The 23,491-nt window shown below is 37.9% G+C and overlaps 1 protein-coding gene across 1 annotated transcript; it reads left to right on the forward strand.

The window, feature by feature from the left end:
* Positions 1–9,779: 9,779 nt before the first annotated feature.
* On the forward strand, positions 9,780–11,362 carry LOC128218415 (cytochrome P450 3A41-like). Its single transcript, XM_052926079.1, has one exon. It carries the CDS (start codon positions 9,825–9,827, stop codon positions 11,283–11,285), a length of 1,461 nt encoding a protein of 486 aa, XP_052782039.1. The 5' UTR covers positions 9,780–9,824; the 3' UTR covers positions 11,286–11,362.
* The last annotated feature ends 12,129 nt before the right edge of the window (positions 11,363–23,491 follow it).

Below are 23,491 nucleotides of genomic sequence, written 5' to 3' on the forward strand. Positions count from 1 at the left end.
GTGTATGGTAGCAACGTTGAGCTAGAATTAACGGACACAGATTCATTTTTAGTATCATGTACAACACCGGACATTTTCCAAGATATGTTGGTCTATTCACATTTGTTTGACACTTCAAATTTCCCTAAAGATCATTTTTTATATAGTGACTTCAACAAAAGAGTAATGGGAAAAATGAAAAGTGAAACAAATGAGAAATGTATAAGTGAATATTGCGGTTTGCGATCGAATATGTATGCATTTAAGTGTGATGATATAGACGAGAAAAGAGCAAAAGGGATATCAAAAGTGGTTGTTAAAAAATCATTGACTCTTAATGATTATAAAAATGTATTATTTAATAATTCTGAAATGCACTCAACAATGCATTCATTAAGAAGTCATAACCATAAGATTTATCTGGAAACAATCAGCAAAGTAGGATTATCCAGTTGCCAAATGCGTTGTATATATTGTGATTTATTTGTTAATTCTTTCAAAAATAAATAATAAAAAACATTCACGTTTTCATTGCATGCGGTTTCAAAATACAAAAATAAAGCCTTTAAAGGTATACTTTCAAATTCCTGAAGTTGAAGATTCAATAGAAATTAATTATTTTACTTTTGTATTTAACTTTAAATTCAACCATAGCTAGACTACTCAGACAGTGCTCAACAGTTAGAAGTAAGATTAAAATACCTGACCGGAAAGTCAGTCTTGGGCATCCCATTTCTCATCCAGTAACTGTACTTGGAAAGCGATTAACCAGATTTAGAAAAAAACATCGAACCAAGGAGTGTGAGACATTTTAATTTTTTGCGCGACGAAATTTTATAAACAACATTCGGATACCATATGGCGTTGAACAATAAAATGACACGGAAGACAACTTCTCTTCACGTACAAGGACAACTTCGCTATCCTGATCAAAACTAAATTCAGATCGTCAATTTTGATTTTTAACCTCTCCCAGAGAGTGGCATTTATCATGAAAATTAAAACGTTCCTTTTCCATAAATTCGACTATAATCAGTATCATTGTGCCTTACCAGGGTAAGGGTTGCGTTTTTACAATTAAAATGTTTGTTATTTTTTATAACACGAGACCCGTTCATCTAGGTGTATGGAAATTGAAAAGTTAAAACAATGTTTTATTGGCTTCAGGGCAAAGTTGTGAATGCCAAATTTGAATTCAGAAAATTCAGATGTTCCTTCTATACACATGTGTTTGCAATATATCTTCAATTGCATGTTTAAATCGAGAAAACCTGTTTGTAGTCGTTAATTACCTTATTTTGTTCGATAGCCCCTATAGACTAAGGTGCAAAAGATAAATGCAAATCTTTATGCCACATTTGTCAGATCCATAATATAGTTTATTTAAACAACATTTGCAACAGTGCCGTTACATTTCTTCTACTGAAGTATAGTTTTCTTTAAAATAATCGGGTTTTAATGTCTCCCCTTTTTAGTTTATAAAGAGACCCCTTTGCTCAGTCAGTGTCCATGCGTACATAAAGGACGGTTTGGTTCGTGTTTGTCGAAAAAGACGATGAAAATAGCGTAACGGAGTAATAACCAATTAATTGGACCAACAAAAATGTGTTTTTCGGATTTTACCGATACAGGTCATGCATGTTTTTCTTAAAAGTTTAAGAGTATTTTCATGTTTGTGTCTGAGCACTTATTTAAGGCGTAGTATAACATGCTTAATTAATAACGTAATTTATAAATTTTATCTTGCTACATGCAAACAAAAACCACGCCTAGTGATACAAAGTGGCCTTATATTTAGAATTATCAGTTCATGTTCACTTTTAATGAATAAATATCTTGTTTTAAGACTTCTCTTTTCGCCAAAAAAGTAGTTCTTTGGATACGGGCAATATTTTACATATTGAATCTGAATGACAAACGCAAATATAATGTGAAAACTTGTATGACTAAATCACATGCTATACCTTATTTCCTGTTTAATGTTACCATCGAGTTTTATTCTGTGTATGGCACATGTGAAATACAACAATATCACTCCGCAAGCTTTGAAACGAAATTTGGAAACAATTGCTTAATCGTTTATTTTCGTGCAAGTCATAAGTTTGTTTCTCATTTTGTTTTTCCGATTACGAATCATTTGAGAAAAGTATTTATGTTTTCATTTAAAACAGAAGGGAAAAACTAACATTGAGCCTTTAGTCTCGTCCTTTGTATATCGACTGAAAATCCCTCTTACTAATATCACCGAGTATTACACATTGCTTTCTACTGCTTCTGTCTGTTCTGTTCTGTTCCTATAAAACCTATGGCATTGTCAGTTACTCATTTCAATTTCAAAAGGAAGGCAGTCGAATGCCTTCGATTTATCCATGAAGATTGTAGCTACGTCCTTATTTTGATCTATAGCTTATTTGTTATTTTAAAAGATCTGGGCAATTTTCGAGCTATCTGAATAGTTCCTTTTGTTAACGATTACTTCATAAAGTAAGTTAGTAGGGTTTTCCATCATAGCCTGTTGCTTATTTACTATTTAGTATTCAGAGAATTTATATATTTTTTCAACAAACGTGATATCTAATGGTTTGTAGTCAAACTGACATCAGAACCATTATTTTGTTAAAGAAACCGGTTTCAATGTTAGGGAGATTTTCATTAACTTCTATACTGTCGGAGCCAAATTTACTATGACATTATTAAAGATATGGCACATAATTATATTACTTATTAGATATCAATATGATTTTTTCGTTTAAACGAACATCAGTTTGATTTGAACAACCCTTACTGGTTTTAAATGGTTTAACAAAAGGCCAAAACGTTGCTGATCTACACATACGAACACATATATCGTTCAAACTTTTAAACTAACTTTTAAAACTAATACAAAATGTTGTCGAAAAAGCTCCCAACTCTTAGAATGTTCAATGGGAAAATGTATCTATTTTGCAGCAGTCTTTTTGTATAGATGGCAGATAAGAATTCTTTGTTCATGAAGGTTTGTCTATACAGTTGTTCTGTTTCGATGGAGCATTTATATGTGCTGCTTCTAGGAAAGCCTGACTTAATTTGCTTTTTGGGTTCTGAGCATTAAATCCAATTAATGCAGTTTTCAAACCAAATCAGAATCAAAACTATCAACGTCAAAATGCTTTTAACTTATTGTGAATATCGCTGCGAGTAAAATTAAAATTAATGGCTGAACGTTATGCAGCGTCGTTTTTAAGAAAAGTCACAGCTACATTGATATTAATATTATTACTAGTGAAATCGTGTAATGATACTGATGGAAACACATGTAAATATGAACAAGTTTAGTTCTCTTTCACATCACATACAAGCAAACTGTTGACATTGCATTGAGAATATTGAGATACGTCAATGTTCTTTCACATTTTTATGCTTTGAATTTACGTTTCATTTTTTTAAAAAACGATGTATACATGTTACCGGCTTAAGTCGAAAAGCTGAAAAACCTTGTTATTGATGCACCTTTAAAATATTTGAGTTGAATTAGGTTTGCAAAACATGTAAGACACGCCTAGTTTTAGTTTAGATGTATCTAGCCTCTGTCAATTAAACCAAGTCACTCATCTAGACACACCTTTGCCCATGCGCATAACAATTAAATAATGCAACTGTTTAAACCTGTCGATTTACAAGATTGATGTTATAATGGTTATAATGACAAGACGATGCCACTTTGCTGAAATATGTGTGTGAACAATTTAAAAAATACTGCATCCCATTGCACAAACTATCATTCCAAGCATGTTCTACTTAATGTCGCGAAAGCATCACGTTCTGCTACTGCTATATATCTATGGAGGTAAAGATCAAAAGAAAGGGTATATGAATAAAATAACCGTTTAGAAAACGGTGTCAAGTTGTGAATGAACCTTTAAGGAAACGGTTGTACTTGTGCTGTGACTTTCACCGTCACGTAACGGTGCTGTTTTTTGTGTAAAACGTTTTATTTGCTGTCTTCTTGACGCTTCGGTTCAGTTTAGTATAAGCTTATCTGTCATATTAAACATTATAGAAGTTCGCCGAAATCGGATACAAGTTTCTTTAGGATGATTTTATTTTCGACCATTCAAATTCTAGGATCTTAACGAATGTCTGCAAAACATCGGTGGACGGGGGAAGGTCAACGTCAATACAGTTCTCAAAAACGTGTTCCAACTCCGCCACAGCAATGAAGAAGTATATCTGATAAATAGTGAATAATTAATACATTGACAAAACCTTGAATACAGTTTTCTGTCACTCTGAATTTGGGAACGCTGGTGTAAACGAAGTCTTGAAAAATCATGTACAATGTTTGGGGAATGTAAGCATTTTGACAGGTAAGTGTAAGATAATATTCAGACAAAGGAAAATTGTCAGGGGTTATAAGAATGTGGTAGAGAAAGGCAGAAAAGGGGAGGGGGTCGTTTCTAATTGGTAGAAGTGAGTGATATGTTCCAAAAATGTATACACAATGAAGATATGTTAGTTCGCTAAATTGAATTTGAAGTGTTTAAACCTTTAAGGATGATAAAGTTAAACTTGTCCGTGACTCCTTCGGTCGAAATGAGGGAGCTTTAGAAACAGGATGCGATATTTCTCCTTTATTTCACAACAATAACCGTAGGGTTGTTTACCGTGCTTCCAGAAAATAAGTATAAAATACAAAAATACAAGATAAACAATTTCCAAAAATGGCTGCTAACTTAAGGAAAAGTTATTTTTTTTTAACAGTTTTACCAGTTGCTCCCCTCAATTTAAAGGACCAATGTACGGGCACAAACCTAATGCATTCAATGCTGAATTATACTTCGAAACTCTTATTGTGATATGCAAAATCCTGTTTCAAATGTACCATATATCATAATGTCCGCATACGACTAAAATTACCATGAATTTGTAGGACTAAGACAGCAAATAAAAATATTGAAATACTGTAAGAATGAAATGTGTTTAAAATTGATTTTCGTAAACATATTCAAATAAAGGAAGTACGAATTAAAAGCTAGCATACGCAGCATCTAATTATATTTTGCATGTTTACGTAATCATGAAAACTTAGAACTGAAGTATAAATTGAATGTTTCCATCTTCGTTTAAAGCTCGAACTACAACAATTTAACAACAGCATATTATTCAATAACTTAGCTGGCAAACACGAAAAATGCAATTCTGAAATACATCATACGACCGTAATAAGGTGATATCCCATTTTTTGCTAATAAAACAATTATCACAATTATCATTCGCAAAGGACTACTTTCACAGTGCTTGCTTCAAGTTCAAATGCACTTAACATATCAAAAGTCCATCGCCTGATTAATCTAAATTTGACCGCAGCTCCCAAATAAGGAAATTGGAGATGACCATGCATTTTTTTCGGTCAAGTATGTAAGGACTCTGTCATATGCAACATTAAGAAAACTTAATAGAATATATAGAGGATATTTCATGATCTAAGTGTTAGATTATATTTTATTTCACGAGTGACATAGAAAAAACATATTACTTTAAAACTAAGAAATTGACATTGAACGTAATTTCTCGTAGATTGGCTAATAGCAACTGCTGTGAAGCCCGAATGTAAGAATTGCAAATCTTAAGTAGTGGTAAAACTATTTGAAATAACTGAATGCATTTATTGGAATTTCAAAATCTTGTTTTCGAATTGCTTGACTTTTAACTTTGTAAATCAAGTTATTAAGTTTAACATTAAAACATGTAAGCAATATACTTATAATGCATTTTATACATAGTATGAGTATTTGTTATTATGTGTATAGCGTGTACATGGTATACTGGCCTATATGCTCATGCATTCAATTCCAGACATTATAATACAACCTAGATTTTTAGCCAATGAAATTGCAGATAGGCAACCATTAAGTAGTAGACTTAATTATTAAGATCTTCAACTTCCGCGCGTGTTTAAAGGTCCGCCTACTGCCAGTTATCCGATACACACTCCCTGCGTCAGATTTTTCGTCGACAATGTGTCAGCCAATGCGGTGGTATTCTTAGTCAGTTAGTTGACCTGATAAAAGATTTTTAATGGTATAAGAAGGGCTTAATAATTAAAATCTCACTTCAGGTTATCTAACTATTACATGAAACTGATGTATAGTTTAGAGTTTATTAAGTATTTTTTTCGTGAATAAGTAACCTAAGGAAGCGGAGCGCAGCGAAGCGACCGTGGTTTGTTATTGACGAAGAAATTACTAAATAAATTCAAATCTACTTAGTTTTAGCCCCTCCAAAATTGCATCAGCTTTAAAATCAAGCCGTGCGCCTGTCAAAAAGACCTGTCAATCAATGCAAGATATTGTGACGTCATTTAAATCGTTGACACTGAAATCACGCCTTTGCAAATATATACAAACAATAGGCGTGGCTATATGCGCACGTGCAGTAAAAGCAGTTTACTTAAACCAAAAGAGTCATCTTCACAAATAAGTAACGATTCTTCACAAAAAAGAAACGAAACATTTGAAAAATCTAGCGTCCCTGATTGGCTGACAATGAAGGGCATACACTAAATATCCGTTAAGGTTTAATTCTCATCGTTGTTGCGTGTCCGTAATATATGGAGTACATGGTACGTAACTTCTTGTTTTAAATATAAAGAATAGCTGATGTGTAAATATATTTACATGCATGTATCACTATACTAAATTAACAATTGATTGATAGTGTTAGAAGCACCTGCTACTGATAATAGGGGCAATCAATCAATCAATTGTATACCAATTCTTATATTAAAGAGACTATACCGGCACTTACAGTATATCCGTAAACAAGCCTAGATTTGTCAATACGAGCTAGAATGATGCCAATAATACATCATTTTATATTATTTCAACAATATACGCAACAATTATGTCGTCACACACGCTGTCTCAGCTGAAATTTGTTTTGTTTAAAAATAGTGCGGAATGCTTTTTACCGAACACCTTGTTTGACACACTATAAGCCCGTCAATAAACGTTTTCCCCCAACGCACAATGTTAATTTGTCGGGCTCTTTGTGTATGTTGTTTAGCAACAGTTGTCTGCTTCCTTGCACTGTCCGTCCCTTTGGGTTGCTATGTTGTGTGTATTACTAGCATGTGAAAGTCACGTGATGAGTGTCAATAAACATAACGAAGTATTTTAAACTTACTTGGCAGATTTACCCCAGTAAAATTCAAATTGGAAAAATCTACGAAAGACAAGTGTGTCGGAACAATATTTGATATTTGATTTGTACATTTCTATGTTAAAGTCACATTAGCTATGTTACAGAATAAAATTCATTTTGTGAACATACACTGTGGAAATGCAATGTAAACGGACTTCTGTAGGAAAACACTTGTTTCTTGCTGTCATTTACTTTTATGAAAGTGTTTTGCTTCACATCTTTCTTAGATCCCAAACCGGTATAGTCCTCATCACAGGTGATCGTCACATAACTTGGTCACTAAAATATGGCCCTTCAGTCCTTTGATATTGTTTTTTTTTAGATGTGGCCCTTCAGTCTATTGATATTGCTTAAAAATGAACCAAAAATAATTAGAATTGATAAAATGACATTTCAATAAATTTGTAAGACTATAACTTGAAAAAAATAACATTATATATATATAAAGATATTTTTCAAGTTAATCTCTTGGAAATTTATTAAAATGTCATTTTATCAATTTGAGTTAATTTTTGTTAATTTTTAAACAGTATTAATGGACTGAAGGGCAACATTTAAAAGAAATAATTTTTAAACAGTATCAAAGGACTAAATGACCATATTTTAGTGGTCAAGCGACGATCACCTGTGGTCCTCATTGACAATAACGAGGTGATAACCGAGTTCTTTACTAATAGAGCGATTTTCGCAATTATCACTCGCAATGGACTCCTTCATAGTGCTTATTTTGCGTTAATGGCAACAGCCTCTTCAATAAAAATGTATACATTTTTAAGTTGCATTTGAAATAGATCAATATTACACTGATTTTTGATTCACAATTGTAAGCGATGTGGTACATCAGTAAGTAAGAGTTAATGCGTTGTACTCAATGATAATAATTTTATGTAAGCTTTTGACCATTTTCTTTTTTGTCCTTTAATTATATCATCTGGTGTCTAGTCCCATTCTAATGCCCAGCGAACTATACATAGTTTGAACGTGCCTTGTTTCAAGAACCCTTCGACAGAAAAAATAACTAGTTGGTTGTACATAAAGGATGAGTATAAATAAATTGATTGATAAGTTGTATCTTTGTCATAACAGAAATGACGTCAATTAATTATGCGAAACGGTAAGAAACAGTGAAGTTATGTTTTAAATATTTCACCGTTTACAATGATGACTCTATCAGGACATTATCAAACGTTATTTTTCAATAAGCTTCCAAAAAGCATGAAGTAGGAAAGCATCTTTAGCCAACAATCACATATTTGAAGACAAACACTGTTCTCAATCGAGCAGCCAACAATCACATATTTGAAGACAAACACTGTTCTCAATCGAGCAGCCAACAATCACATATTTGAAGACAAACACTGTTCTCAATCGAGCAGCCAACAATCACATATTTGAAGACAAACACTGTTCTCAATCGAGCAGCCAACAATCACATATTTGAAGACAAACACTGTTCTCAATCGAGCAGCCAACAATCACATATTTGAAGACAAACGCTGTTCTCAATCGAGCAGCCAACAATCACATATTTGAAGACAAACGCTGTTCTCAATCGAGCAGCCAACAATCACATATTTGAAGACAAACACTGATATACGAGTTAAGTTACGCAGTATACGCATTATAATGGTAATTGAAAGAACAGTGTGGTTGGTAGCGGTTACGCATGCATATCATCTCTTGTTTTGTCTTTGTTTTCTTGATATGGGTTCTCAGCTGGAGTTTTCTTCATCCATTACAATAGACTTAATTGTTAACTCCAATGTTGTTGCAAAGTCTGATCGTATATGGCCACCATTTATTCCTTTTGTTTTCCACAGTTTAAATAGTAGACAAGCATGTTTTCCGGCTCTGTATAAGCCATTTAGCATGCATACTGCCCATTTGATTGTATATTTTATCTCGTACCAATACTGTTACCTGTGGTATTACACATACAGATTAATCTCGGCAATGTCAACCGGTAAATTTGAGGTCAATGTTTAAATTAGGTCAAAACTTGGTAAGTTTATCTTAATGTCATATTGATTACTTTACAAAGTTAAAAATAATATTATCTAAGATAAAAAAAAATCCATTCGTTTTTCAAAAATGAGTTAAATTATGAACAGTTTTTGCGTAATGCAGTTTTGTTTGAAAAACATATATGTGACAATATCTGTAGATAAATAACTTTATATTGTACATAATGTATGATACGATCATTTTAAAAGTTTGATTCTAAAAGCAACATATATTGCCTTTATTCTTGTGTGTAATATTAGCTCTAAAACCCAAACACAGTTTGAATATGCAATGTAATAACAATCACATTGCAGTTCTAAATCCGGCAAATGAGTCCAAATACAGATTACAACGCTTATGTACTGGTGCCTTTAAATAGTTTACTTTTACATACAGCTATTTAAAAGTACTTTTACAAGTCATTGAATCAAGGCGGGCAATATTACGTAGTCCAAGTCCCTCCCATGATACTGTCAACCAATTACAGTGTAATTGACAATATCACGTGCTGGATCAAATTTTAAATATATAGAGACAAGATTGTTTTCACAGCAATTTCAATAAACAACTGTTCGTATTCCACAATGTTTGTGTTTAGCATCATACTTTTACTGGTGATTTTACTCTGCTACCATCACCTCCGGAAACGGTGGTACTTCATGTCGGCAAACGTTCCTTGTACAAGAAGCTGGCCATTGCTAGGTGATCTGCAATACGCCATGAGATACGGAGTTCTTGAAAACGACATCCGTTCAATACGTCAACACGGTCCCGTCCACGGCAGCTTCATCGGTACGTTACCAAACCTTGTTATCGCAGACCCAAAGTTCATCCGAGAGGTATTGGTTCGGCAGTTTGACAAGTTTCCACAGCGTATGCAGGTGCTGTATATATCCGATTGGTGGAACAACAGCGTAGTCATGTCAAGCGGACATCACTGGCGTTATATGAGGGCAGTCATCTCACCAGCCTTCAACTCGACAAAACTAAGGGAGATGCATATCCGTATGACCTCGTGCCTTCTGGAAATGGACAGCTTTTTAAGCGAGAAATGTGAACTCTCACAAATGTACGAAGTAAACATGAGAACTTTCTTCAGCGCGCTTACGCTCGATATTCTATGCAATACTTCATTCGGTCAAAACACAAATACGCTACGTCATTCAGATTGCGATTTTACAAGACATGCAAAGATTGTAAGCACATTGAACATCGAATCAAATGTTCTTAACGGTCTACCAATGATAATACCCGTTATGAAGAGGTTGTTTCGATTGCTTGATCTTGATTACGTTGACAAGCACTCTTTGAAGTACATTAAAAACGTAGTTGGACAAATGATAGATCAGCGGCGATCCACAGATGGTACAAACACAGTCAAGGACACATTACAGAACCTCATGGATGCAAACAACAATAACTTAGAACATGATGAACATTTTGAAAATGATAATTTGAAGGAATATTGCTTAAGAAAGAGAATAGGACTAAATAACGATGAGCTGATCGCTAATGCCATTGTGGTGTTAATGGCAGGGTATGACACTACAGCGACAACACTGACATGGATGGCTTATCTTCTTGCTACTAACGAAGACGTTCAGGAAAAACTAATACAATCAATCGATGAGCGCGTCGTGAATGGGGACATTGACTATGATACCGTTATGAAAATGGAATATATTGACTGGTTTTTGAGTGAAACTTTGAGATTATACCCTGCAGCGAACAGAACTGGCAGGGATGCAAATGAAGAGACAAATGTATGTGGTGTTCGCATCCACAAGGGCATGTCAATAACTGTGCCAATATACGCCATACACAGGATGCCTGAATATTGGGACATGCCAGACGAATGTGTTCCAGAAAGATTCGCTCCTGAAAATATCCACCGCATCAAACCTTACACATATTTGCCCTTCGGCGTTGGGCCAAGGGCTTGTCTGGGCATCAAAATGGCTCAGATGCTGTGTAAAGTGATTATTGTGCATATTTTGAGATCTTACACACTCCATGTGTGTTCAAAGACTGAGATAAATCCTAAATTAGAGACAAGCCTTTTGACAAAACCAGTGAATGGAGTGATTTTAACAATCAGACCTAGAAAAAGAACTGAATAGAAACAGAGAAGTTGTTTTAGTGAATTCATTTGAGTCATTTAAATACATATTATTCTATATTTCGTAAGACGTTTATACTTAGCTAACTAAATGTATGCATAAATAATAATATGAATAAAAATACTCTTTGTTTCAAGCATTGATTTTTTTGTTTTGTTAAATTAACTTCTTTATGTTGAATATTGTTTCTTCATATTATACTGGATTTTAATTCATTTTATTGTGTTACTTTTTGGTAAAAGTATGTAAGGTATAATGTATAATATATTATAATATACTTGATTATACTTCATTATATTATATTATATTATATTATATTTTAAACTATTATATTGTGTTATAAACTATTATATTAATTATATGACATTATATTCTACATTATATTACTATCTTATTATATTTTTTTTATATTATATTGTATTACATTATATCATATTAATTATATAACATTATACACTATCTTATTATATTATATGATATGATATGATATGATATTATATTATATTATTTTATTTTATTTTATTTTTTTATTATATTATATTATATTAAACCACATGTTGCCATTATAATAACATATTGTCACAGCGCTTACCCTAAGCGCAATTTCCGAAATATGAAAATTATTTTGATTCATTTTCAAGAAACAAAAGGTAGACAAATAGAGAGATGAAGAAGTCATTTTAAAGATAGATAGAGAATGAGGAAAATAATTTTAATTACAAAGTACAGTGTGCTGACGTCAAATTCATGTGTTTAAGACAAATAGTTGAAATTGAACGGCCTGAAAGAAACATATATGTGGAAATACAGAGTTAATCATAATCTGAGGGCTCACAAGGGTCTTCAGTATTTGTAGTTACACGTGAATACAACACAGAATGAGTCCATCGCTCACTAAAGAAACTGAACCGTATGCCCAAAACAAACGCCATCGCTCGGCGTTCTGATACGAAGTAAGATCGCCGTTGTAGCGCATTTAGGTCTCCTACAAAGCCACAGAATCGCCGCGGGCGCAAACAAAGGTTGCAGTACTATCGTACGGCGTTCTCTGAGATGACACGGCGTATCTACCGCGCTTATACGGCGCGACAACGGCGCTTATAAAGGGTTTTATTTTTCTAACTGCACTCTTACAACGATTGTATGTAGCCGTCACGGCGATCATTGCGCTCTGAATGCGCTTCTACCGCGTCAATCAGCGTTTGCATGACAATGAACCAACCCAACAAAAACATATAAAGGAATGATACATGCAAATAAACATTCATTTCACCATGACTGATGTGCAACCGCAAGCGGTGCTGTTTGCCCTAGGCATTTATCTTCTCATGTCTTTTCCACATTTCCCCTCTTTTGGTGGGCATGGTCTCAAATGTTCGAGAGCAAATGGAAGAACGGAGAACTGATGGAGATATCGTGTTTACAGGCAATGCGAAAGCCTAGTGCACATGCAGTTCGCGCGCCGTAACAACTCGATACACACCATGAAAGATGACACAATCGCCAACTAGAACTCCGTAAGAACGCGGTAGAACGCCATGGAGCTCCTTTGATATGCCAAGTTCGCCGTGAAAACGCCGATACACCGCCACCTTCATGATAGCTATCCTTTTTTTTCCTGCGATATCACGGCGCTCTGGGAAATTAAACAACGCCGTGCAAGTGTAGTTACAACACAGCTTGGTCTCATATGGTTACTTAACAATGTACATCTATCGCTCACTGTAGTACCTGGACAGTGTGCCTCTATCGCTCACTGTATTCACTGAGCAGTGATGTTCTATCGTTTACTGTGGTAACTGAGCAATGATGTTATATCGCTCACTGTAGTAACTAAACGATGATGCTCTATCGCTCACTGTAGTAACTGAACTGTCTGATCTTTATCGCTCACTGTAGTAACTGAACAGTGTACCTCAATCGCTCACTGTAGTGTCTGAACAGTGTGCCTCTATCGCTCACTGTAGTAACTGAACATTGTGCCTCAATCGCTCACTTCAGTAACTGTACACTGTTCCTCTATCGCGTAATGTAGTAACTGAACAGTGTGCCTCAATCGCTCACTGTACTCGTAGAAACTGAACAGTGTACCTCATTCGTTCACTGTAGAAACTGAACCCTGTACCTCAATCGCTCACTGTAGTGTCTGAACAGTGTACCTCTATCGCTCACTGTAGTAACTGAACAGTGTGTCTATATCGCTCACTGTAGTGTCTGAACAGTGTGCCTCTATCGCTCACTGTAGAAACTGAACAGTGTGTCTCTATCGCTCACTGTAGTGACTGAATAGTGTGTCTCTATCGCTCACTGTAGTGACTGAACAGTGTGCCTCTATCGCTCACTGCAGTAACTGAACAGTGTGCCTCTATCGCTCACTGTAGTAACTGAACAGTGTGCCTCTATCGCTCACTGTAGTAACTAAATAGTGGGTTCTATAGCTCATTGCAGTAACTGAACAGTGTGCCTCTATCGCTCACTGTAGTAACTGAACAGTGTGCCTCAATCGCTCACTGTAGTGACTGAATAGTGTGCCTCTATCGCTCACTGTAGTAACTAAATAGTGGGTTCTATCGCTCACTGCAGTAACTGAACAGTGTGCCTCTATCGCTCACTGTAGTAACTAAATAGTGGGTTCTATCGCTCACTGCAGTAACTGAACAGTGTGCCTCTATCGCTCACTGTAGTAACTGAACAGTGTGCCTCAATCGCTCACTGTAGTAACTGAACAGTGTGCCTCTATCGCTCACTGTAGTAACTAAATAGTGGGTTCTATCGCTCACTGCAGTAACTGAACAGTGTGCCTCTATCGCTCACTGTAGTAACTGAACAGTGTGTCTCTATCGCTCACTGTGGGGACTGAACAGTGTGCCTCTATCGCTCACTGTAGTAACTGAACAGTGTGCCTCTATCGCTCACTGTAGTGACTGAATAGTGTGTCTCTATCGCTCACTGTGGTGACTGAACAGTGTGCCTCTATCGCTCACTGCAGTAACTGAACAGTGTGCCTCTATCGCTCACTGCAGTAACTGAACAGTGTGCCTCTATCGCTCACTGTAGTGACTGAACAGTGTGCCTCTATCGCTCATTGCAGTAACTAAACAGTGTGCCTCAATTGCTCACTGCAGTAACTGAACAGTGTGCCTCTATCGCTCACTGTAGTAACTGAACAGTGTGCCTCAATCGCTCACTGTAGTGACTGAATAGTGTGTCTCTATCGCTCACTGTAGTGACTGAACAATGTGCCTCTATCGCTCACTGTAGTAACTGAACAGTGTGCCTCTATCGCTCACTGTAGTGACTGAATAGTGTGTCTCTATCTCTCACTGTGGTGACTGAACAGTGTGCCTCTATCGCTCACTGCAGTAACTGAACAGTGTGCCTCTATCGCTCACTGTAGTGACTGAATAGTGTGCCTCTATCGCTCACTGTAGTAACTAAATAGTGGGTTCTATCGCTCATTGCAGTAACTAAACAGTGTGCCTCAATTGCTCACTGCAGTAACTGAACAGTGTGCCTCTATCGCTCACTGTAGTAACTGAACAGTGTACCTCTATCGCTCACTGTAGTAACTGAACAGTGTGCCTCTATCGCTCACTGTAGTAACTGAACAGTGTGCCTCAATCGCTCACTGTAGTAACCGAACAGTGTGTCTCAATCGCTCACTGAAGAAATTGAACAGTGTGCCTCTATCGCTCACTGCAGTAACTGAACAGTGTGCCTCTATCGCTCACTGTAGTAACTAGTAACAGACACTATGCCTCAATCGTTCACTGAAGAAATTGAACAGTGTGCCTGAATCGCTTACTGAAGAAATTGAACAGTGTACCTCTATCGATCACTGTTGTAACTGAACAGTGTACCTCAATCGCTCACTGTAGTAACTGACCAGTGTGCCTCTATCGCTCACTGTAGAAACTGAACAGTGTGCCTCTATCGCTCACTGTAGTATCTGAACAGTGTGCCTCTATCGCTCACTGTAGTAACTGAACAATGTGCCTCTATCGCTCACTATAGTAACTGACCAGTGTGCCTCTATCGCTCACTGTAGTAACTGAACACTGTACCTCTATCGCTCACTGTAGTAACTGAACAGTGTGCCTCTATCGCTCACTGTAGTAACTGAACAATGTGCCTCTATCGCTCACTGTAGTAACTGAACAGTGTGCCTCTATCGCTCACTGTAGTAACTGAACAGTGTGCCTCTATCGCTCACTGTAGTATCTGAACAGTGTGTCTCTATCGCTCACTGTAGTAACTGAACAGTGTGCCTCTATCGCTCACTGTAGTAACTGAACAGTGTGCCTCTATCGCTCACTGTAGTAACTGAACAGTGTGCCTCTATCGCTCACTGTAGTGACTGAACAGTGTGCCTCTATCGCTCACTGTAGTAACTGAACAGTGTGCCTCTATCGCTCACAGTAGTAACTGAACAGTGTACCTCTATCGCTCACTGTAGTATCTGGACAGTGTGTCTCAATCGCTCACTGTAGTAACTGGACAGTGTGCCTCAATCGCTCACTGTAGTAACTGAACAGTGTGCCTCTATCGCTCACTGTAGTAACTGAACAGTGTGCCTCTATCGCTCACTGTAGTAACTGAACAATGTGCCTCTATCGCTCACTGTAGTAACTGAACAGTGTGCCTCTATCGCTCACTGTAGTAACTGAACAATGTGCCTCTATCGCTCACTGTAGTGACTGAACAATGTGCCTCTATCGCTCACTGTAGTGACTGAACAATGTGCCTCTATCGCTCACTGTAGTGTCTGAACAATGTGCCTCTATCGCTCACTGTAGTATCTGAACAGTGTACCTCTATCGCTCACTGTAGTGTCTGAACAATGTGCCTCTATCGCTCACTGTAGTGTCTGAACAATGTGCCTCTATCGCTCACTGTAGTGACTGAACAATGTGCCTCTATCGCTCACTGTAGTGTCTGAACAATGTGCCTCTATCGCTCACTGTAGTGTCTGAACAATGTGCCTCTATCGCTCACTGTAGTGTCTGAACAATGTGCCTCTATCGCTCACTGTAGTGTCTGAACAATGTGCCTCTATCGCTCACTGTAGTAACTGAACAATGTGACTCTATCGCTCACTGTAGTGACTGAACAATGTGCCTCTATCGCTCACTGTAGTGACTGAACAATGTGCCTCTATCGCTCACTGTAGTGTCTGAACAATGTGCCTCTATCGCTCACTGTAGTAACTGAACAATGTGCCTCTATCGCTCACTGTAGTGACTGAACAATGTGCCTCTATCGCTCACTGTAGTGTCTGAATAATGTGCCTCTATCGCTCACTGTAGTATCTGAACAATGTGCCTCCATCGCTCACTGTAGTATCTGAACAATGTGCCTCCATCGCTCACTGTAGTAACTGAACAATGTGCCTCCATCGCTCACTGTGGTGACTGAACAATGTGCCTCTATCGCTCACTGTAGTGTCTGAACAATGTGCCTCTATCGCTCACTGTAGTAACTGAACAATGTGCCTCTATCGCTCACAGTAGTAACTGACCAGTGTGCCTCTATCGCTCACTGTAGTAACTGACCAGTGTGCCTCTATCGCTCACAGTAGTAACTGACCAGTGTGCCTCTATCGCTCACTGTAGTATCTGAACAGTGTGCCTCTATCGCTCACTGTAGTAACTGAACAATGTGCCTCTATCGCTCACTGTAGTAACTGAACAGTGTGCCTCTATCGCTCACTGTAGTAACTGAACAGTGTGCCTCAATCGCTCACAGTAGTAACTGACCAGTGTGCCTCTATCGCTCACTGTAGTATCTGACCAGTGTACCTCTATCGCTCACTGTAGTAACTGAACAGTGTGCCTCTATCGCTCACTGTAGTAACTGAACAGTGTGCCTCTATCGCTCACTGTAGTAACTGAACAGTGTACCTCTATCGCTCACTGTAGTAACTGAACAGTGTACCTCTATCGCTCACTGTAGTAACTGAAAAGTGTACCTCTATCGCTCACTGTACATAGTGTCTGAAAAATGTACCTTTATCGCTCACTGTAACGACTCCACCTTGCTGAGTTAACCGTGCCGACTCTTCCAGGCCGAGTCGCCTAGTCCAAGTCTAATGTGCCAAGATTTCCATGCTGAGTTTACCATGCCGACTCTAGTATGCCGATTCTACCGTGCCGAGTCCACCTTGCCGACTCTAGTATGCCGATTCTACCGTGCCGAGTCCACCGTGCCGACTCTACTTTGCCGATTCTACCGTGCCGAGTCCACCGTGCCGACTCTACTATGCCGATTCTACCGTGCCGAGTCCACCGTTCCGACTCTACTATGCCGATTCAAGCGTGCCGACTATACCATGCCGACTATACCATGCCGATTCTACCGTGCCGAGTCCACCGTGCCGACTCTACTATGCCGATTCTACCGTGCCGACTTTACCATGCCGACTCTATTATGCCGATTCTACCGTGCCGAGTCCACCTTGCCGACTCTACTATGCCGATTCTACCGTGCCGAGTCCACCGTGCAGACTCTACTATGCCGATTCTACCGTGCCGAGTCCACCGTGCCGACTCTTATATGCCGATTCTACCGTGCTGACTCTACTATGCCGATTCTACCTGGCCGACTCTACCATGCCGACTCTACTATGCCGATTCTACCGTGCCGAGTCCATCGTGCCAAGTCTACTATGCCGAGTCTACTATGGCGAGTTTATCGTGCCGAGTCTACCATGCCGAGTCCAACATGCCGAGTTAATAGTGTTGAGTTTATCGTGCCGAGTCTACAAATGTAGAGTCTACCGTGGCAGGTATAAACACGTAGTTGGGTATAACTACTCTCCTTGCGCCGGCGCGCGATCTGATTGAACTGAAACCCTCATATAGTGAAATTCTTACCAAGATACTTAGCAACACGTCGGTTCATTTTTGCTCAGATTACAGAAATCCCAGATCTAGGAAGGTATGTGTGATTTTTAGTTCTGTGTAAGTCTACGAGGAAATTTTTGGCTAAAGCCGACTGCATTCCGACCCAATAGTGTGCTTTAACCCTCGGAAGTGGTTCATTTGTCAATTTGGATCATCAATCTGTATATGCTTCAAACAGATGTTTGTTTCGCGATTCTGCACGTCGGCAATTTTTAAAAAAAAATTGTTCAGATAAAGCTGTGTCTGAATATCATTTCCACGCTTAAAACTGTCGACATTCTGTCTGGGTCATTGTGAACTTGAGTTAATCATAAAAAAAACAGTACATTACTTGTCTTTCCGGTGCATTAAGATCAAAAACGTATACCAAAAAGGAGGGAAACGGTCAGAAAATCTTTGTGACAATCCTTAGTATTATTTAAAACAAAACAGGCTGTATAGTCCTACTCGAGACTCAGTATTTCAAGCTGCACAATCAAAATAGCTTCCGTACAGCTAAGATGTGGAGGTTTCGCAACAGTTCTTCAAATATGTGTTCTGGCCATATTTTTCAGCAGTCCGTATCAAATGACCGAAAGTGAAAACTTTTAATTTTGTTGTAAAGTAAGTAGCTCACATTGAACTATTGGTGCAAAGTAGGTTAATAATTGGAGTTTTTGTCGGTCTTCAAAAGGGATAACAATGTCTTAAAGGAGCACAATATAGGCCGATGCTAAATTATTCGGGTTTAAATTTAAATGCTTTATTTTGTTTAAATTATTTGAGATTAATGATCAAACAGAAAATATGATTTGTGTGCAGATAAAATAATGGGTGTCTATATAAATGTTGTTTCTTTTTCAATTAATAGTTACATGGCCACATTGTGTCAAGTTAATAAAGCGCCAAGACGCCGTTTATATTTTTTATCTGTTCACAAATCATATAATGCTTTTTATGCCTATTTTGACTAGACACCAGAGGATACAATAACAAGAAAAAGAGGTTTTTCAAAAACTTACATTAAATTGACATCGCTGTGTACAACGCTATAAATCTTACTTACTGATGATGTATCACATCGCTTACGACTCATGTGTCTTTCGCAGTTTTTGTGCATCCTCCCAATTCGAAATTTTGTGGGGTTGCCTACCACGTAACCCCCAGTAAGTTTAAAAAAGCGTCGGTATATTTATCTGTATTCATAAAGGTTACACACCACCATTGTTATTCCCTATATAATTCAATGTAAAATTATAATTTTTAGACAACATTTAAAGGCATTTCGAGCGAATGCAGGCTATGATAACCACATATATTCTTAAAGTACAAGCTTTAAATTACCTTTTAAGCCAATAAAAAGGGAGGTCAAGTTATTCCTAAGAAAAATCACTCCACTTGAAAAACAAACTATGAAAATTGCACCGTCCGCCATGACAGTTCTTCCAAAATGACCTTTCAACTATAGGGCAGCGGTTTATGCTTTAATCTCTACTCTAAATGATAAATCAAGCAAGAATAGATACTTAAGGTATAAAAGTTTCAGAAATAATGATAGTTTTTATTTACAGTGAATTGAGCATGTGAAAACATGTCTATCAATCATAAGAACTTTTTTTTTCATTGAGAATTTTCCACACAACGGAAGTACATATGACGTAATGGTGACGTCATTCCTAAACTGGTTCGATTTTATCTGGGAAACCAGTATGCGCTATTTTTAAGCAGGGAAACTTCGATGAGACAGCAGCATCATTGTTGCGTTTTATTCTTTTTATCATGTATACTTATGTATTATCGGTCACCTACAACCTCGCAATGACAATTTTAGGCTAGTTTTGAGGAAATACTGTATATTCCGAATTTTGGACCATCTGGTGTCAAGTCCCTTTAAAGTCAAATTAGTGAAACACAATAATGTATTAACATTTGGAGACAATGTGTTGTATCAACCCATCTTGATCATATTACCCCTAGATGTGTTTAAGCCAATTGGCGGACTGTTATAACTGGTTATTGATCATCGATAACCAGTGACAAGCCTAGCTTCCTCGATGGTTGTGATTTCTGCAAGTTTGTGCTCTCGCATCGGTGTGCTTGTTACAATGGACAGTAAACACATAACCTTATAGGATAAAACAAGGAAAGTCAGACACGACGGCCATGGGAATACAGCACGTGCTCATTAGTAGTTTTGCTTTTCTTGGAAGTCGAAATGTGTCCGTTAGGTTTTATATAAGAGAGATAGCGGTGTCAGTAGAACAAACACTTGCATTGAATCACAACCGGTATGGCCCTGGACAAGTAGAGTATATCTCTTGTTCAATAGGAAGTAAGATAAAATCACGTCGAAAGTCAGACCAAAATGAACATGCTTTTCAAATACAATACAATCTCCTACAATCTCCTTCTATATAATGGAGTATAAGTAACGGATTTGCTAGTTTTTCACTTTATATTCAAGTTAATTCATATACATTTTGTATTGAAAAATACTTAGTAGTTAGGTGAATTGCCGTTTTTAGACACTTAAATAACTCGGGTAGAAGTATGTTAAGGTACATGCTGTCAGGTATGTCCACGGATGTGTTTTAACATTTAATAGAGGGAACAGAGAAGTTGACTTGCCGTTTGTCTTGAAAAAAATGTTAAAGCTGCACTCTCACAAATTGACAGTTTTGACCTTTAAAAAAAGATATCTCAGAATCAGCTCATTTTGGCATCAATGCATTCAATTAAGTCATATACGATAACTCCGTGACAATAAAACAGATCTCAATTGTTTGGTAAACTGCCAAAAGAAATCATTTTAGCCATAATACATCGATTGTCAAACGTAAATATGAAAACTGCGATCTGCTCTTTTGTCAGCTGAAATATGACTGGTTTCCAGACATTTACGCAAAAGGTTGCCAAAACAATCAATTCGTGAGAGAGCAGCTTTAAGGCCAAGTCATATCAAACTGAAATTGTTTAAACTTGTCTGTATAGAAGAATCACATGTATTGAACATAGGTTCATAGTTTATGCATGAATGCCATAAGCCTATGAGTATATATTATGTCAATACATATACATGTACAAAGATATTGACCTGTCAACAAATCGTTGGTCACATATGCATTAGTACATGTTGTTTTATAAGTTGATAAGTTAATAACAGAGTCACACATTATACATGAATATCAAACGACATATACAATTGTTTTAATTACAGGGAGGAGACCATGATGCAGTATTTAAAGGCTGCTCCTACCATATATCAAAACAATTTCGTGACTCGATACATTCCTAGCGCCCGAATACAGCATTGAGTAATGCCAATATCCGACCTGTTACAGTCACCAATGGACACAAGCGCACGATACCTTTTACTTTTAATGTAATTAAAACGGAGAAAACACCCGGTGTCCGGAGTAAGGAGAAATTCACAGCTTATGTGTGTATGTCTGGACATGGCGGGAAGTCCACAGTTATAAGTGTAGGCCTGGACATAAGGGGAAACCGACTGTAATATGTGCAGGTCTGGACATAGCGCGAAACCCACAGTTATATGTGGCTTCCTGGACATACGGAAAACACACAGATATATGTGCTGGCTTGGGCGTAGCGGGAAACACAAAGATATATGTGTTGACCTGGACGTAACGGGAAACACGTACAAAGATATATGTGTTGGCCTGGGCATAGTGGAAAAACCCACAGTAATATGTGCTGGCCTGGGCATATTGGGGAATCAAATAGTTATATGTGCAGGCCTGGACATAGTGGGAAAACACACTTATATGTGTTGGCCTTTGCACAGCGGCAAACCTCACAGTTATGTGTGCTGGCATGGACATAGCGGGAACACAAACTTATATGTGCTGGCCTGTGCATAGTGGAAAATCTCACAGTTATATGTGCTGGCCTGGGCATAGCGGGGAATCAAATAGTTATATGTGCAGGCCTGGACATAGCGGGAAAACACACTTATAGGTGTTTGCCTGTGCATTGCGGCAAAACTCACAGTTATATGTACAGGCATGGGCATAGCGGAAAACTCACAGTTATATGAACAGGCATGGGCATAGGAGAAAACTCACAGTTATATGAACAGGCATGGGCATAGGGGAAAACTAACAGTTATATGTGCAGGCATGGGCATAGGGGAAAACTCACAGTTATATGTACAGACATGGGCATAGGAGAAAACTCACAGTTATATGTACAGGCATGGGCATAGGGGAAAACTCACAGTTATATGTACAGACATGGGCATAGGGGAAAACTCACAGTTATATGTACAGGCATGGGCATAGGGGAAAACTCACAGTTATATGTACAGGCATGGGCATAGGGGAAAACTCACAGTTATATGTACAGGCATGGTGTACAGGCATGGGCATAGGGGAAAACTCACAGTTATATGTACAGACATGGGCATAGGGGAAAACTCACAGTTATATGTACAGGCATGGGCATAGGGGAAAACTCACAGTTATATGTACAGACATGGGCATAGGGGAAAACTCACAGTTATATGTACAGACATGGGCATAGGGGAAAACTCACAGTTATATGTACAGGCATGGGCATAGGGGAAAACTCACAGTTATATGAACAGGCATGGGCATAGGGGAAAACTCACAGTTATATGTACAGGCATGGGCATAGGGGAAAACTCACAGTTATATGTACAGACATGGGCATAGGGGAAAACTCACAGTTATATGTACAGGCATGGGCATAGGGGAAAACTCACAGTTATATGTACAGGCATGGGCATAGGGGAAAACTCACAGTTATATGTACAGGCATGGGCATAGGGGAAAACTCACAGTTATATGTACAGGCATGGGCATAGGGGAAAACTCACAGTTATATGTACAGGCATGGGCATAGGGGAAAACTCACAGTTTTATGTACAGGCCTGGGCATAGGGGAAAACTCACAGTTATATGTACAGGCATGGACATAGGGGAAAACTAATAGTTATATGTGCAGGCATGTTCGTAGGGGAAACACACAGTTATATGAACAAGCCAGGACAAAGGGGAAACAAACAGTTATATGTGTATGCCTGGACATAGGGGAAACACACAGTTAAATGTGCATGTCTGTGCATATGGGAAATATCACAGTTATATGTGCAGGCCTAGGCATAGGGGAAAACTCACAGTTTATAAAGGTATTTGCAGGCCTTGGCATAGGGGAAAACTCACAGTTATATGTGCAGGCCTAGGCATAGGGGAAAACTCACAGTTTATAAAGGTATTTGCGGGCCTTGGCATATGGGAAATCTCACAGTTATATGTGCAGGCCTTGGCATAGGGGAAAACTCAC

The sequence above is a fragment of the Mya arenaria genome, chromosome 14, assembly GCF_026914265.1.
Source record: "Mya arenaria isolate MELC-2E11 chromosome 14, ASM2691426v1".
NCBI lineage: Eukaryota > Metazoa > Mollusca > Bivalvia > Myida > Myidae > Mya > Mya arenaria.

Coding starts and splice junctions, on each gene's coding strand:
- LOC128218415 (XM_052926079.1), top strand. CDS start 9,825: ATGTCGGCAAACGTTCCTTGTACAAGAAGCTGGCCATTGCTAGGTGAT.